Source organism: Callionymus lyra, chromosome 14 (assembly GCF_982586985.1).
Source record: "Callionymus lyra chromosome 14, fCalLyr1.hap1.1, whole genome shotgun sequence".
In the NCBI taxonomy this organism is placed as follows: Eukaryota; Metazoa; Chordata; class Actinopteri; order Syngnathiformes; family Callionymidae; genus Callionymus; species Callionymus lyra.
The window spans coordinates 3,742,352-3,758,583 of NC_141831.1; the positions used below are offsets into that span (position 1 = coordinate 3,742,352).

A 16,232-nucleotide genomic window follows, 5' to 3' on the forward strand; every position below is an offset into this window, starting at 1 on the left:
AATTGTTTGATTATAGTTGAAAATTGTTTGATTATAGTTGAAAATTGTGTGATTATAGTTGAAAATTGTTTGATTATAGTTGAAAATTGTTTGATTATAGTTGAAAATTGTTTGATTATAGTTGAAAATTGTGTGATTATAGTTGAAAATTGTTTGATTATAGTTGAAATTGTTTGATTATAGTTGAAAATTGTGTGATTACAGTTGAAAATTGTTTGATTATAGTTGAAAATTGTTGGATTATAGTTGAAAATTGTTGGATTATAGTTGAAAATTGTTTGATTATAGTTGAAAATTGTTTGATTATAGTTTAAATTGTTGATTTTAGTTGAAAAATGTTTGATTTTAGTTGAAAATTGTTGGATTATATTGAAAATTGTTGGATTATAGTTGAAAATTGTTTGATTATAGTTGAAAATTGTCTGATTATACTTGAAAATTGTTTGATTATAGTTGAAAATTGTTTGATTATAGTTGAAAATTGTCTGATTATAGTTGAAAATTGTTTGATTATAGTTGAAAATTGTCTGATTATAGTTGAAAATTGTTTGATTATAGTTGAAAATTGTTTGATTATAGTTGAAAATTGTCTGATTATAGTTGAAAATTGTTTGATTATAGTTGAAAATTGTCTGATTATAGTTGAAAATTGTTTGATTATAGTTGAAAATTGTCTGATTATAGTTGAAAATTGTTTGATTATAGGTGAAAATTGTCTGATTATAGTTGAAAATTGTTTGATTATAGTTGAAAATTGTTGATTTTAGTTGAAAAATGTTTGATTTTAGTTGAAAATTGTTGGATTATAGTTGAAAATTGTCTGATTATAGTTGAAAATTGTTTGATTATAGTTGAAAATTGTTTGATTATAGTTGAAAATTGTTTGATTATAGTTGAAAATTGTTTGATTACAGTTGAAAATTGTTTGATTATAGTTGAAAATTGTTTGATTATAGTTGAAAATTGTCTGATTATAGTTGAAAATTGTTTGATTATAGTTGAAAATTGTCTGATTATAGTTGAAAATTGTTTGATTATAGTTGAAAATTGTTTGATTATAGTTGAAAATTGTTTGATTTAACTACATGTTTGATGTTTACAAAACAAACAAATCGAAAGCTACATTTGTTTAAAATAAAACACTTACAGGAGCCGAGGTCTAAAGCAGTGTATAGATGGATTAAGATCAATCGCACCACAGTGTAATAAATAACTCATGAAAAACTGTTTTTTAAATGTGTTTCGTTTCAAGTGACAATTGAATTTCAAACGTAATGATTATTTAAATGAGGAACATGTGTTGTGTTTGTCAATGACGTGTTAACTTGAATTACAAAGTGAACAAACTGTTGACAGAACATTTGTTTAAATCAAATGATTTTATCACCAACTCTTTGATTGCACTGCCATCTAGCGGAGAGAAGGTTTAATGCATCTTAAACAACTTAAAAAATAGATAGAATCATACTTTTAGATAAACATACTATTATATGTTTCATGAGGTATTTTAATCGTGTAACTACTAATTCGTGTTGATTTTGGCAACTCGCAGTTAAAATAAATAGAAAATAAAATGTTAAAACGTTTAAACGTTGTTTATTTTTTTTTTTTTTAATTTTGTCTTCTTCAAACGTTATTAATGTAGTTAATGATGATATTTGTGATATTATTCATGTATTTATTTAAAAACTAAAATAATCGCTCCTGCTACGTCACGACCCTCCAGTGACGTCGTCCGGGAGCTCGGCGTTTCCGTAGCAACCCTAGGCCGGTCCGTTCCTGCAGCTCGACCGTCGACAGGTTCTGGTTCCTCGTCCGCGTCCAGGATCCCCGTGTCGTCCGCGGGCAGCAGAGCCCGGCGAGGGTTCCGGTCCGAGCAGGTCCAGGCGGTCCAGGAGGTCCAGGAGGTCCAGGAAGATGTGGAAGGTCCGGGAGCTGCTGGACAAAGCGTGAGTAGCTGCAGCTAAAGCCGCTCCAGAGACTCCATTGTGAAGCTTGAGCTCGTGTTCGGGTCTTAATCCTCGCGTCACGTGTCCACGTCTGGACGACTAGTTACCAGGAGCTGGTCCAGCTGATCCAGGACCAGTGCTGCAGCGTCACGCACACAGAACCTCCATCTTTGAGAAGCTGCTCAGAACCTTCAGTCCAGATCATTGTTCTTCTCTCAGCGGGTCTGCGTGGAAGAATCGATTTGATGTTTTTATTCCACTTTCTATCATTCAATCTGATCACGAGAGTAAAGGATCATCAGTCCAGTGGCTCATTAACTATAATTATAACAATAATATGTGCACTGGCTCCTCCCACTGACCAGTGCACATATTATTGTTATAATTATTATTATTATTGTTATTATTATTGTTATTATTATTGTTATTATTATTATTGTTATTATTGTTATTATTAACTACACCATTATTACTGTGTTTATATACAGACACACTTGTAGATATTTAAATAAATATAATATAATGACCAGTGAACATATTATTGTTATTATTATTAAATATACCATTATTACTGTGTTTATATACAGACACACTTGTAGATATTTAAATAAATATAATATAATGACCAGTGAACATATTATTGTTATTATTATTAAATATACCATTATTACTGTGTTTATATACAGACAGACTTGTAGATATTTAAATAAATATAATATAATGACCAGTGAACATATTATTGTTATTATTATTAACTATACCATTATTACTGTGTTTATATACAGACACACTTGTAGATATTTAAATAAATATAATATAATGACCAGTGAACATATTATTATCATTATTATTAACTATACCATTATTACTGTGTTTATATACAGACAGACTTGTAGATATTTAAATAAATATAATATAATGACCAGTGAACATATTATTGTTATTATTATTAAATATACCATTATTACTGTGTTTATATACAGACAGACTTGTAGATATTTAAATAAATATAATATAATGACCAGTGAACATATTATTGTTATTATTATTAACTATACCATTATTACTGTGTTTATATACAGACACACTTGTAGATATTTAAATAAATATAATATAATGACCAGTGAACATATTATTATCATTATTATTAACTATACCATTATTACTGTGTTTATATACAGACACACTTGTAGATATTTAAATAAATATAATATAATGACCAGTGAACATATTATTATCATTATTATTAACTATACCATTATTACTGTGTTTATATACAGACACACTTGTAGATATTTAAATAAATATAATATAATGACCAGTGAACATATTATTGTTATTATTATTAAATATACCATTATTACTGTGTTTATATACAGACAGACTTGTAGATATTTAAATAAATATAATATAATGACCAGTGAACATATTATTGTTATTATTATTAACTATACCATTATTACTGTGTTTATATACAGACACACTTGTAGATATTTAAATAAATATAATATAATGACCAGTGAACATATTATTATCATTATTATTAAATATACCATTATTACTGTGTTTATATACAGACAGACTTGTAGATATTTAAATAAATATAATATAATGACCAGTGAACATATTATTATCATTATTATTAACTATACCATTATTACTGTGTTTATATACAGACACACTTGTAGATATTTAAATAAATATAATATAATGACCAGTGAACATATTATTATCATTATTATTAACTATACCATTATTACTGTGTTTATATACAGACAGACTTGTAGATATTTAAATAAATATAATATAATGACCAGTGAACATATTATTGTTATTATTATTAACTATACCATTATTACTGTGTTTATATACAGACAGACTTGTAGATATTTAAATAAATATAATATAATGACCAGTGAACATATTATTATCATTATTATTAACTATACCATTATTACTGTGTTTATATACAGACAGACTTGTAGATATTTAAATAAATATAATATAATGACCAGTGAACATATTATTGTTATTATTATTAACTATACCATTATTACTGTGTTTATATACAGACAGACTTGTAGATATTTAAATAAATATAATATAATGACCAGTGAACATATTATTGTTATTATTATTAACTATACCATTATTACTGTGTTTATATACAGACAGACTTGTAGAAATTTAAATAAATATAATATAATGACCAGTGAACATATTATTGTTATTATTATTAACTATACCATTATTACTGTGTTTATATACAGACACACTTGTAGATATTTAAATAAATATAATATAATGACCAGTGAACATATTATTAATATTATTATTAACTATACCATTATTACTGTGTTTATATACAGACACACTTGTAGATATTTAAATTAATATAATATAATGACCAGTGAACATATTATTGTTATTATTATAAACTACACCATTATTACTGTGTTTATATACAGACAGACTTGTAGATATTTAAATAGATATAATATAATGACCAGTGAACATATTATTATCATTATTATTAACTATACCATTATTACTGTGTTTATATACAGACAGACTTGTAGATATTTAAATAAATATAATATAATGACCAGTGAACATATTATTATTATTATTATTAACTATACCATTATTACTGTGTTTATATACAGACAGACTTGTAGAAATTTAAATAAATATAATATAATGACCAGTGAACATATTATTGTTATTATTATTAACTATACCATTATTACTGTGTTTATATACAGACAGACTTGTAGAAATTTAAATAAATATAATATAATGACCAGTGAACATGTTATTGTTATTATTATTAACTATACCATTATTACTGTGTTTATATACAGACAGACTTATAGATATTTAAATAAATATAATATAATGACCAGTGAACATATTATTATCATTATTATTAACTATACCATTATTACTGTGTTTATATACAGACAGACTTGTAGATATTTAAATAAATATAATATAATGACCAGTGAACATATTATTATCATTATTATTAACTATACCATTATTACTGTGTTTATATACAGACAGACTTGTAGATATTTAAATAAATATAATATAATGACCAGTGAACATATTATTGTTATTATTATTAACTATACCATTATTACTGTGTTTATATACAGACAGACTTGTAGATATTTAAATAAATATAATATAATGACCAGTGAACATATTATTGTTATTATTATTAACTATACCATTATTACTGTGTTTATATACAGACAGACTTGTAGATATTTAAATAAATATAATATAATGACCAGTGAACATATTATTATCATTATTATTAACTATACCATTATTACTGTGTTTATATACAGACAGACTTGTAGATATTTAAATAAATATAATATAATGACCAGTGAACATATTATTGTTATTATTATTAACTATACCATAATTACTGTGTTTATATACAGACAGACTTGTAGATATTTAAATAAATATAATATAATGACCAGTGAACATATTATTATCATTATTATTAACTATACCATTATTACTGTGTTTATATACAGACAGACTTGTAGATATTTAAATAAATATAATATAATGACCAGTGAACATATTATTATCATTATTATTAACTATACCATTATTACTGTGTTTATATACAGACAGACTTGTAGATATTTAAATAAATATAATATAATGACCAGTGAACATATTATTGTTATTATTATTAACTATACCATTATTACTGTGTTTATATACAGACAGACTTGTAGATATTTAAATAAATATAATATAATGACCAGTGAACATATTATTATCATTATTATTAACTATACCATTATTACTGTGTTTATATACAGACAGACTTGTAGATATTTAAATAAATATAATATAATGACCAGTGAACATATTATTATCATTATTATTAACTATACCATTATTACTGTGTTTATATACAGACAGACTTGTAGATATTTAAATAAATATAATATAATGACCAGTGAACATATTATTATCATTATTATTAACTATACCATTATTACTGTGTTTATATACAGACAGACTTGTAGATATTTAAATAAATATAATATAATGACCAGTGAACATATTATTGTTATTATTATTAACTATACCATTATTACTGTGTTTATATACAGACAGACTTGGAGATATTTAAATAAATATAATATAATGACCAGTGAACATATTATTATCATTATTATTAACTATACCATTATTACTGTGTTTATATACAGACAGACTTGTAGATATTTAAATAAATATAATATAATGACCAGTGAACATATTATTATCATTATTATTAACTATACCATTATTACTGTGTTTATATACAGACAGACTTGTAGATATTTAAATAAATATAATATAATGACCAGTGAACATATTATTGTTATTATTATTAACTATACCATTATTACTGTGTTTATATACAGACAGACTTGGAGATATTTAAATAAATATAATATAATGACCAGTGAACATATTATTATCATTATTATTAAATATACCATTATTACTGTGTTTATATACAGACAGACTTGGAGATATTTAAATAAATATAATATAATGACCAGTGAACATATTATTATTATTATTATTAACTATACCATTATTACTGTGTTTATATACAGACAGACTTGTAGATATTTAAATAAATATAATATAATGACCAGTGAACATATTATTGTTATTATTATTAACTATACCATTATTACTGTGTTTATATACAGACAGACTTGGAGATATTTAAATAAATATAATATAATGACCAGTGAACATATTATTGTTATTATTATTAACTATACCATTATTACTGTGTTTATATACAGACAGACTTGTAGATATTTAAATAAATATAATATAATGATCGGTGAACATATTATTATTATTATTATTAACTATACCATTATTACTGTGTTTATATACAGACAGACTTGTAGATATTTAAATAAATATAATATAATGACCAGTGAACATATTATTGTTATTATTATTAACTATACCATTATTACTGTGTTTATATAAGACACACTTGTAGATATTTAAATAAATATAATATAATGACCAGTGAACATATTATTATTATTATTATTAACTATACCATTATTACTGTGTTTATATACAGACAGACTTGTAGATATTTAAATAAATATAATATAATGACCAGTGAACATATTATTGTTATTATTATTAACTATACCATTATTACTGTGTTTATATACAGACAGACTTGGAGATATTTAAATAAATATAATATAATGACCAGTGAACATATTATTGTTATTATTATTAACTATACCATTATTACTGTGTTTATATACAGACAGACTTGTAGATATTTAAATAAATATAATATAATGACCAGTGAACATATTATTGTTATTATTATTAACTATACCATTATTACTGTGTTTATATACAGACAGACTGGTAGATATTTAAATAAATATAATATAATGACCAGTGAACATATTATTATCATTATTATTAACTATACCATTATTACTGTGTTTATATACAGACAGACTTGTAGATATTTAAATAAATATAATATAATGACCAGTGAACATATTATTATCATTATTATTAACTATACCATTATTACTGTGTTTATATACAGACAGACTTGTAGATATTTAAATAAATATAATATAATGACCAGTGAACATATTATTGTTATTATTATTAACTATACCATTATTACTGTGTTTATATAAGACACACTTGTAGATATTTAAATAAATATAATATAATGACCAGTGAACATATTATTGTTATTATTATTAACTATACCATTATTACTGTGTTTATATACAGACAGACTTGTAGATATTTAAATAAATATAATATAATGACCAGTGAACATATTATTGTTATTATTATTAACTATACCATTATTACTGTGTTTATATACAGACAGACTTGTAGATATTTAAATAAATATAATATAATGACCAGTGAACATATTATTGTTATTATTATTAACTACACCATTATTACTGTGTTTATATACAGACAGACTTGTAGATATTTAAATAAATATAATATAATGACCAGTGAACATATTATTGTTATTATTATTAACTATACCATTATTACTGTGTTTATATAAGACACACTTGTAGATATTTAAATAAATATAATATAATGACCAGTGAACATATTATTATTATTATTATTAACTATACCATTATTACTGTGTTTATATACAGACAGACTTGTAGATATTTAAATAAATATAATATAATGACCAGTGAACATATTATTGTTATTATTATTAACTATACCATTATTACTGTGTTTATATACAGACAGACTTGGAGATATTTAAATAAATATAATATAATGACCAGTGAACATATTATTGTTATTATTATTAACTATACCATTATTACTGTGTTTATATACAGACAGACTTGTAGATATTTAAATAAATATAATATAATGACCAGTGAACATATTATTATCATTATTATTAACTATACCATTATTACTGTGTTTATATACAGACAGACTTGTAGATATTTAAATAAATATAATATAATGACCAGTGAACATATTATTATCATTATTATTAACTATACCATTATTACTGTGTTTATATACAGACAGACTTGTAGATATTTAAATAAATATAATATAATGACCAGTGAACATATTATTATCATTATTATTAACTATACCATTATTACTGTGTTTATATACAGACAGACTTGTAGATATTTAAATAAATATAATATAATGACCAGTGAACATATTATTGTTATTATTATTAACTATACCATTATTACTGTGTTTATATACAGACAGACTTGGAGATATTTAAATAAATATAATATAATGACCAGTGAACATATTATTATCATTATTATTAACTATACCATTATTACTGTGTTTATATACAGACAGACTTGTAGATATTTAAATAAATATAATATAATGACCAGTGAACATATTATTATCATTATTATTAACTATACCATTATTACTGTGTTTATATACAGACAGACTTGTAGATATTTAAATAAATATAATATAATGACCAGTGAACATATTATTATCATTATTATTAACTATACCATTATTACTGTGTTTATATACAGACAGACTTGTAGATATTTAAATAAATATAATATAATGACCAGTGAACATATTATTGTTATTATTATTAACTATACCATTATTACTGTGTTTATATACAGACACACTTGTAGATATTTAAATAAATATAATATAATGACCAGTGAACATATTATTGTTATTATTATTAACTATACCATTATTACTGTGTTTATATACAGACACACTTGTAGATATTTAAATAAATATAATATAATGACCAGTGAACATATTATTGTTATTATTATTAACTATACCATTATTACTGTGTTTATATACAGACAGACTTGGAGATATTTAAATAAATATAATATAATGACCAGTGAACATATTATTATTATTATTATTAACTATACCATTATTACTGTGTTTATATACAGACAGACTTGTAGATATTTAAATAAATATAATATAATGACCAGTGAACATATTATTGTTATTATTATTAACTATACCATTATTACTGTGTTTATATACAGACAGACTTGGAGATATTTAAATAAATATAATATAATGACCAGTGAACATATTATTGTTATTATTATTAACTATACCATTATTACTGTGTTTATATACAGACAGACTTGTAGATATTTAAATAAATATAATATAATGACCAGTGAACATATTATTGTTATTATTATTAACTATACCATTATTACTGTGTTTATATAAGACACACTTGTAGATATTTAAATAAATATAATATAATGACCAGTGAACATATTATTGTTATTATTATTAACTATACCATTATTACTGTGTTTATATACAGACAGACTTGTAGATATTTAAATAAATATAATATAATGACCAGTGAACATATTATTGTTATTATTATTAACTATACCATTATTACTGTGTTTATATACAGACAGACTTGTAGATATTTAAATAAATATAATATAATGACCAGTGAACATATTATTGTTATTATTATTAACTACACCATTATTACTGTGTTTATATACAGACAGACTTGTAGATATTTAAATAAATATAATATAATGACCAGTGAACATATTATTATTATTATTATTAACTATACCATTATTACTGTGTTTATATACAGACAGACTTGTAGATATTTAAATAAATATAATATAATGACCAGTGAACATATTATTGTTATTATTATTAACTATACCATTATTACTGTGTTTATATAAGACACACTTGTAGATATTTAAATAAATATAATATAATGACCAGTGAACATATTATTATTATTATTATTAACTATACCATTATTACTGTGTTTATATACAGACAGACTTGTAGATATTTTGTAGCTTTTTGAAGCAAATAAAAATAAAACAAACATTTTAGAAATTTGAAATATGTATAGAAGTCAAAGGTCATACGTTTACTTACTTACTTACCAGTAATGCTTTAGTTCTCTTTATAATTGTAACGATTATTATACATATATATAATAATATTTATATATAATTATATATTAATATAATGATAACTATATATAATTGTCATTATATTTATATATATAATCATAAATATATATAAATATAATCATAAATATTTATATATTATATATTTTATATTTGGAACTTAAACGATTATTGGATTGAAAAATCTGATAAAAATGTTAAGTGACACATTTTAAGATTCTTTGTAATTTAGTAATTGTTAGTAAAAAAAATTTTAAAAAAATTAATTAATTTTGTGCCACTTTTGTTCTCTTTCAATGGACGCGACAGCGCAGCTTTATAGACTCAATGGCTAAGTCAACGCGTCTTGCCGGCGCGTTGACTTAGCTCAGTATATCCACGAAAGTAATACTAACTTATGATCTAGTCAAACACTAGTGATCCAGTGAAGTAATACTAACTTATGATCTAGTCAAACACTAGTGATCCAGTGAAGTAATACTAACTTATGATCTAGTCAAACACTAGTGATCCAGTGAAGTAATACTAACTTATGATCTAGTCAAACACTAGTGATCCAGTGAAGTAATACTAACTTATGATCTAGTCAAACACTAGTGATCCAGTGAAGTAATACTAACTTATGATCTAGTCAAACACTAGTGATCCAGTGAAGTAATACTAACTTATGATCTAGTCAAACACTAGTGATCCAGTGAAGTAATACTAACTTATGATCTAGTCAAACACTAGTGATCCAGTGAAGTAATACTAACTTGTGATCTAGTCAAACACTAGTGATCCAGTGAAGTAATACTAACTTCTGATCTAGTCAAACACTAGTGATCCAGTGAAGTAATACTAACTTCTGATCTAGTCAAACACTAGTGATCCAGTGAAGTAATACTAACTTATGATCTAGGCAAACACTAGTGATCCAGTGAAGTAATACTAACTTATGATCTAGTCAAACACTAGTGATCCAGTGAAGTAATACTAACTTATGATCTAGTCAAACACTAGTGATCCAGTGAAGTAATACTAACTTATGATCTAGTCAAACACTAGTGATCCAGTGAAGTAATACTAACTTATGATCTAGTCAAACACTAGTGATCCAGTGAAGTAATACTAACTTATGATCTAGTCAAACACTAGTGATCCAGTGAAGTAATACTAACTTATGATCTAGTCAAACACTAGTGATCTAGTCACTCGTCTCTTTCAACCTCCTTTGTTAAAGCAACATATCGTAAGAACTTTTCATCTCGTCTCAGTTGTTTTCTTATAAGATCGTGAACTTCCAAACAAACCTGTCCGTCTTCACTGTATGCTAACGAGCTAAGTTGTTAGCGTCATTTATAAAGTGTTATGTGTGCGTCTTCACCGTATGCTAACGAGCTAAGTTGTTAGCGTCATTTATAAAGTGTTATGTGTGCGTCTTCACCGTATGCTAACGAGCTAAGTTGTTAGCATCATTTATAAAGTGTTATGTGTGCGTCTTCACCGTATGCTAACGAGCTAAGTTGTTGGCATCATTTATAAAGTGTTATGTGTGCGTCTTCACCGTATGCTAACGAGCTAAGTTTTTAGCGTCATTTATAAAGTGTTATGTGTGCGTCTTCACCGTATGCTAACGAGCTAAGTTGTTAGCATCATTTATAAAGTGTTATGTGTGCGTCTTCACCGTATGCTAACGAGCTAAGTTGTTAGCGTCATTTATAAAGTGTTATGTGTGCGTCTTCACCGTATGCTAACGAGCTAAGTTGTTAGCATCATTTATAAAGTGTTATGTGTGCGTCTTCACCGTATGCTAACGAGCTAAGTTGTTAGCGTCATTTCTAAAGTGTTATGTGTGCGTCTTCACCGTATGCTAACGAGCTAAGTTGTTAGCATCATTTATAAAGTGTTATGTGTGCGTCTTCACCGTATGCTAACGAGCTAAGTTGTTAGCATCATTTATAAAGTGTTATGTGTGCGTCTTCACCGTATGCTAACGAGCTAAGTTGTTAGCATCATTTATAAAGTGTTATGTGTGCGTGTACAAGGAGGTGGATTTATGATTGATTTGGTGATATCGCGACGCGGCGGCGGCTCCTCTCTGATGTCGCTCAGTTTGGCGGGAAACCGATGCAAGTCCCGTGAGACTGAGCGTTATAAGAGATATTTTTATACCATCATGTCGACACAAAAGCGATGAAACAAACGAAAGGGAAATATTATAGTTTTCCTTCTATAAACGCCGGACCTCCACTACAGTACTCGAGCCTGTGCACACGGCCACATTTTTAGGTGAAGAAAAAAAAATATCGCAATAATATCGATATCACAATTCAAGACACTAATATCGAATATCGCACATATTTCCAATATCGTGCAACACTATTTTTCTGTCATTTAATGATGATTTTTCTAACGACAAACAGTGTGTCTTCATTATCCAATGTAATCAAATCGAATCTACTCTAATCTACTCTAATCTAATCTACTCTAATCTACTCTAATCTACTCTAATCTAATCGAATCTACTCGAATCTAATCTAATCTAATCTAATTTACTCGAATCGAATCTAATCTAATCTAATCTAATCTACTCTAATGTACTGTAATCGAATCGAATCTACCTGAATCGAATCTAATCTACTCTAATCGAATCGAATCTAATCTTATTTACTCGAATCTACTCGAATCTAATCTAATCTAATCTAATCTAATCTACTCAAATCTAATCAAATCTACTCAAATCTAATCTAATCTACTCGAATCGAAATCTACTCGAATCGAATCTACTCGAATCTAATCTACTCGAATCGAATCTACTCGAATCTAATCTAATCTAATCTAATCTAATCTAATCTACTCGAATCTAATCTACTCAAATCTAATCTACTCGAATCTAATCGAATCTACTCGAATCTAATCTAATTTACTCGAATCTAATCTAATCTAATCTAATCTACTCGAATCTAATCTACTCGAATCTAATCTACTTTAATCGAATCCAATCGAATCAAATCTACTCAAATCCAATCGAATATAGTCTAATGGAATCGAATCGAATCTACTCTCTAATTTACTCTAATTTAATCTAATCTAATCCCGTCACTTCAGGACGTCTCCTTCAGTGTCAGACGCAGACGTCACGATATGAAGCAGCTTCTGAATCTCTTGAGATGAAGAAGCCAGAAGAACGAGTTCCTTCATCCAAACATGAATCTGTTAACAAAGCTGGTGTGAAAGAGACTCTTGTGTGAGCGACTGGTAAACAATGGTTCTGTGGATCCACATCAGTTTGCTGGTTCCTCCAGAAGAAGAACCTGCTGTAGCTCCTGCTCCAGTGGTTCAGCGACGACGGAACAGAAAAATGGTGTCACGTTTCAGTTCTGGCTTCGTTCCTCGTTGGCACTAAAGCGATGATTTATTATTTAAAGGATGGAAAAATCACTCCTTCTCCTGATCCAGGTCCATCGTTTCAGTTTCAGTGTCGCCTAAAAACTCACTGTAGCGAGAGCTGATGGGTTTGTTTGTTGTTGCTCCAGATTCTGAGAGTTCCTCTTATTTGGGTCATTGTTGTGTTTGATGCTGAAGATCCAGATCCTGCTCACGGAGCTCGTCTGACTTCGTTAGTTTCCCCGTGTTGACGTGTCAACTGTGAGTTTATCTGATGTATACGTGACTTTATTCACTCTGACTCCACTAACTTTGAGCGGTTTTCTGTCGTCCTCAGCACCAATGTGGTGATGAACTACTCAGAGATCGAGTCCAAGGTGAGAGAGGCCACCAACGATGACCCCTGGGGCCCCTCGGGACAGCTGATGGGCGAGATCGCCAAGTAAGTGTTGAATGCGACATTTATGTCGTTAAACTTGTAATAAAAACACTTGTATTTACGATCAATCCACAAACGTTGAGTCCAAAACATGAAATCTTGATCGTCATCAGAAGGAACTAGAGCTGCACGATACTGGAAATAAGTGCGATATTCCATATTGGTGTCTTGAATTGCTTCTAACGCTCAGTCTCGCGGGACTTCCATCCGTTTCCCGCCAAACTGAGCGACATCAGAGAGGAGCCGCCGGCGCGTCGTGATATCACCAAATCAATAATAAATCTACCTTTCCTTCACCTAAAACGTGGCACCTGTACTTTACCAAAACTACAGTACTTGTACAGTACAGTACTTGTACTGTAGTTTGGGTCCGGGGGTTTAAAAAAGAAAAACGATGCGATATTTCCCTTTTCGTTTATTTCCGCGCTTCGGTGTCGACATGATGGTAGAAAAATATCTCTTATAACGCTCAGTCTTGCGGGAATTGCATCGGTTTCCCGCCAAACTGAGCGACATCAGAGAGGAGCCGCCGGCGCGTCGTGATGTCACCAAATCAATAATAAATTTACCTTTCCTTCACCTAAAAACGTGGCCGCGTGTACACACAGGCTCGAGTACTGTAGTTTAGGTCCGGGGGTTTAAAGAAGGAAAACGATGCGATATTTCCCTTTTCGTTTATTTCCGCGCTTCGGTGTCGACATGATCGTATCAAAATATCTCTTATAACGCTCAGTCTTGCGGGACTTGCATCCGTTTCCCGCCAAACTGAGCGACATCAGAGAGGAGCCGCCGGCGCGTCGTGATGTCACCAAATCAATAATAAATCTACCTTTCCTTCACCTAAAAACGTGGCCGCGTGTACACACAGGCTCGAGTACTGTAGTTTAGGTCCGGGGGTTTAAAGAAGGAAAACGATGCGATATTTCCCTTTTCGTTTATTTCCGCGCTTCGGTGTCGACATGATGGTAGAAAAATATCTCTTATAACGCTCAGTCTCGCGGGACTTGCATCGGTTTCCCGCCAAACTGAGCGACATCAGAGAGGAGCCGCCGGCCACCTTGTTACACTTGTAACTTTGTTTCTACCTCATGCATGCTCAGCCCTCTACCTCCTCGCACTCTTTCTACCTTTTTCACAAAGTTCCTCCCCTCGTGGAGGTTCTTTTTTGGTTCTGTTTTCCTGTCACTTATTTTGTGCGTTTGCTTATTTCATTCTCTTATTGTGTACACAAAAAAATCCTTTGTTGTGGCGATTTCAAGTTTGTGATTCTGAAGTCGATGGACAAAGAGCACGTTTTAAATGAACAACATTGTATAAAACGGTTCATCCGTCTCAACGACTCTCTGAACAGCTCCCATAATGCTTTGCCGCCCAGCCCACACACCACTGCTGTGGTTCCCTTTTGACGTGGCAACATTGACGTAGAATTTTTACATTATTATTTTTTTTTCTAGACTTAGAAGTATTATAATTGAATATGTAGTACTAGCAACAAAAAACAAAACAGTGACACAGTGAAATCTGTATATTTAAGTTGGTAATTTTTACGAGATTGTAAGTAAGTAAGTTATTTGTATATTTAAGTTGGTAACGTGTCCGTTTTTATGAGATTGTTAGTAAGTAAGTAATTTGTATATATATAGTGATTTTCCAGACCAGGGTCACAAAGCGCTTAAACAATCAAAACAATATTCAATAAAGTATATATTTTAAAGGTCAAGATAACACTGAAAACACAGGAGAAAAGCATTGTATTGTGAGTTTTCACTCAATACCATTTTAAAAAGGCAACAGTTGAGGTGAACTGAATGGAAATATCTTTCTCTATCTCTAGTAAAATGCCTGGAAACGATGTGTACCTTATATATAATAAGTCAAACAGAAACAACATATAGCCCTGATGTGTTCAATCATCTGTGCACGGCGACAACC

At 28.1% G+C, this 16,232-nt stretch overlaps 1 protein-coding gene across 1 annotated transcript in view; it reads left to right on the top strand.

The window, feature by feature from the left end:
• Positions 1-1,762: 1,762 nt before the first annotated feature.
• Positions 1,763-16,232, top strand: part of LOC148065735 (clathrin interactor 1-like) — a 30,725-nt gene continuing 16,255 nt past the window's right edge. The window contains exons 1-2 of the mRNA XM_087807738.1: positions 1,763-1,949; positions 14,199-14,303. Of these exons, the coding sequence (XP_087663864.1) occupies positions 1,918-1,949; positions 14,199-14,303 (137 nt within the window). The 5' untranslated portion in view covers positions 1,763-1,917. The remainder of the gene's footprint in view (positions 1,950-14,198; positions 14,304-16,232) is intronic.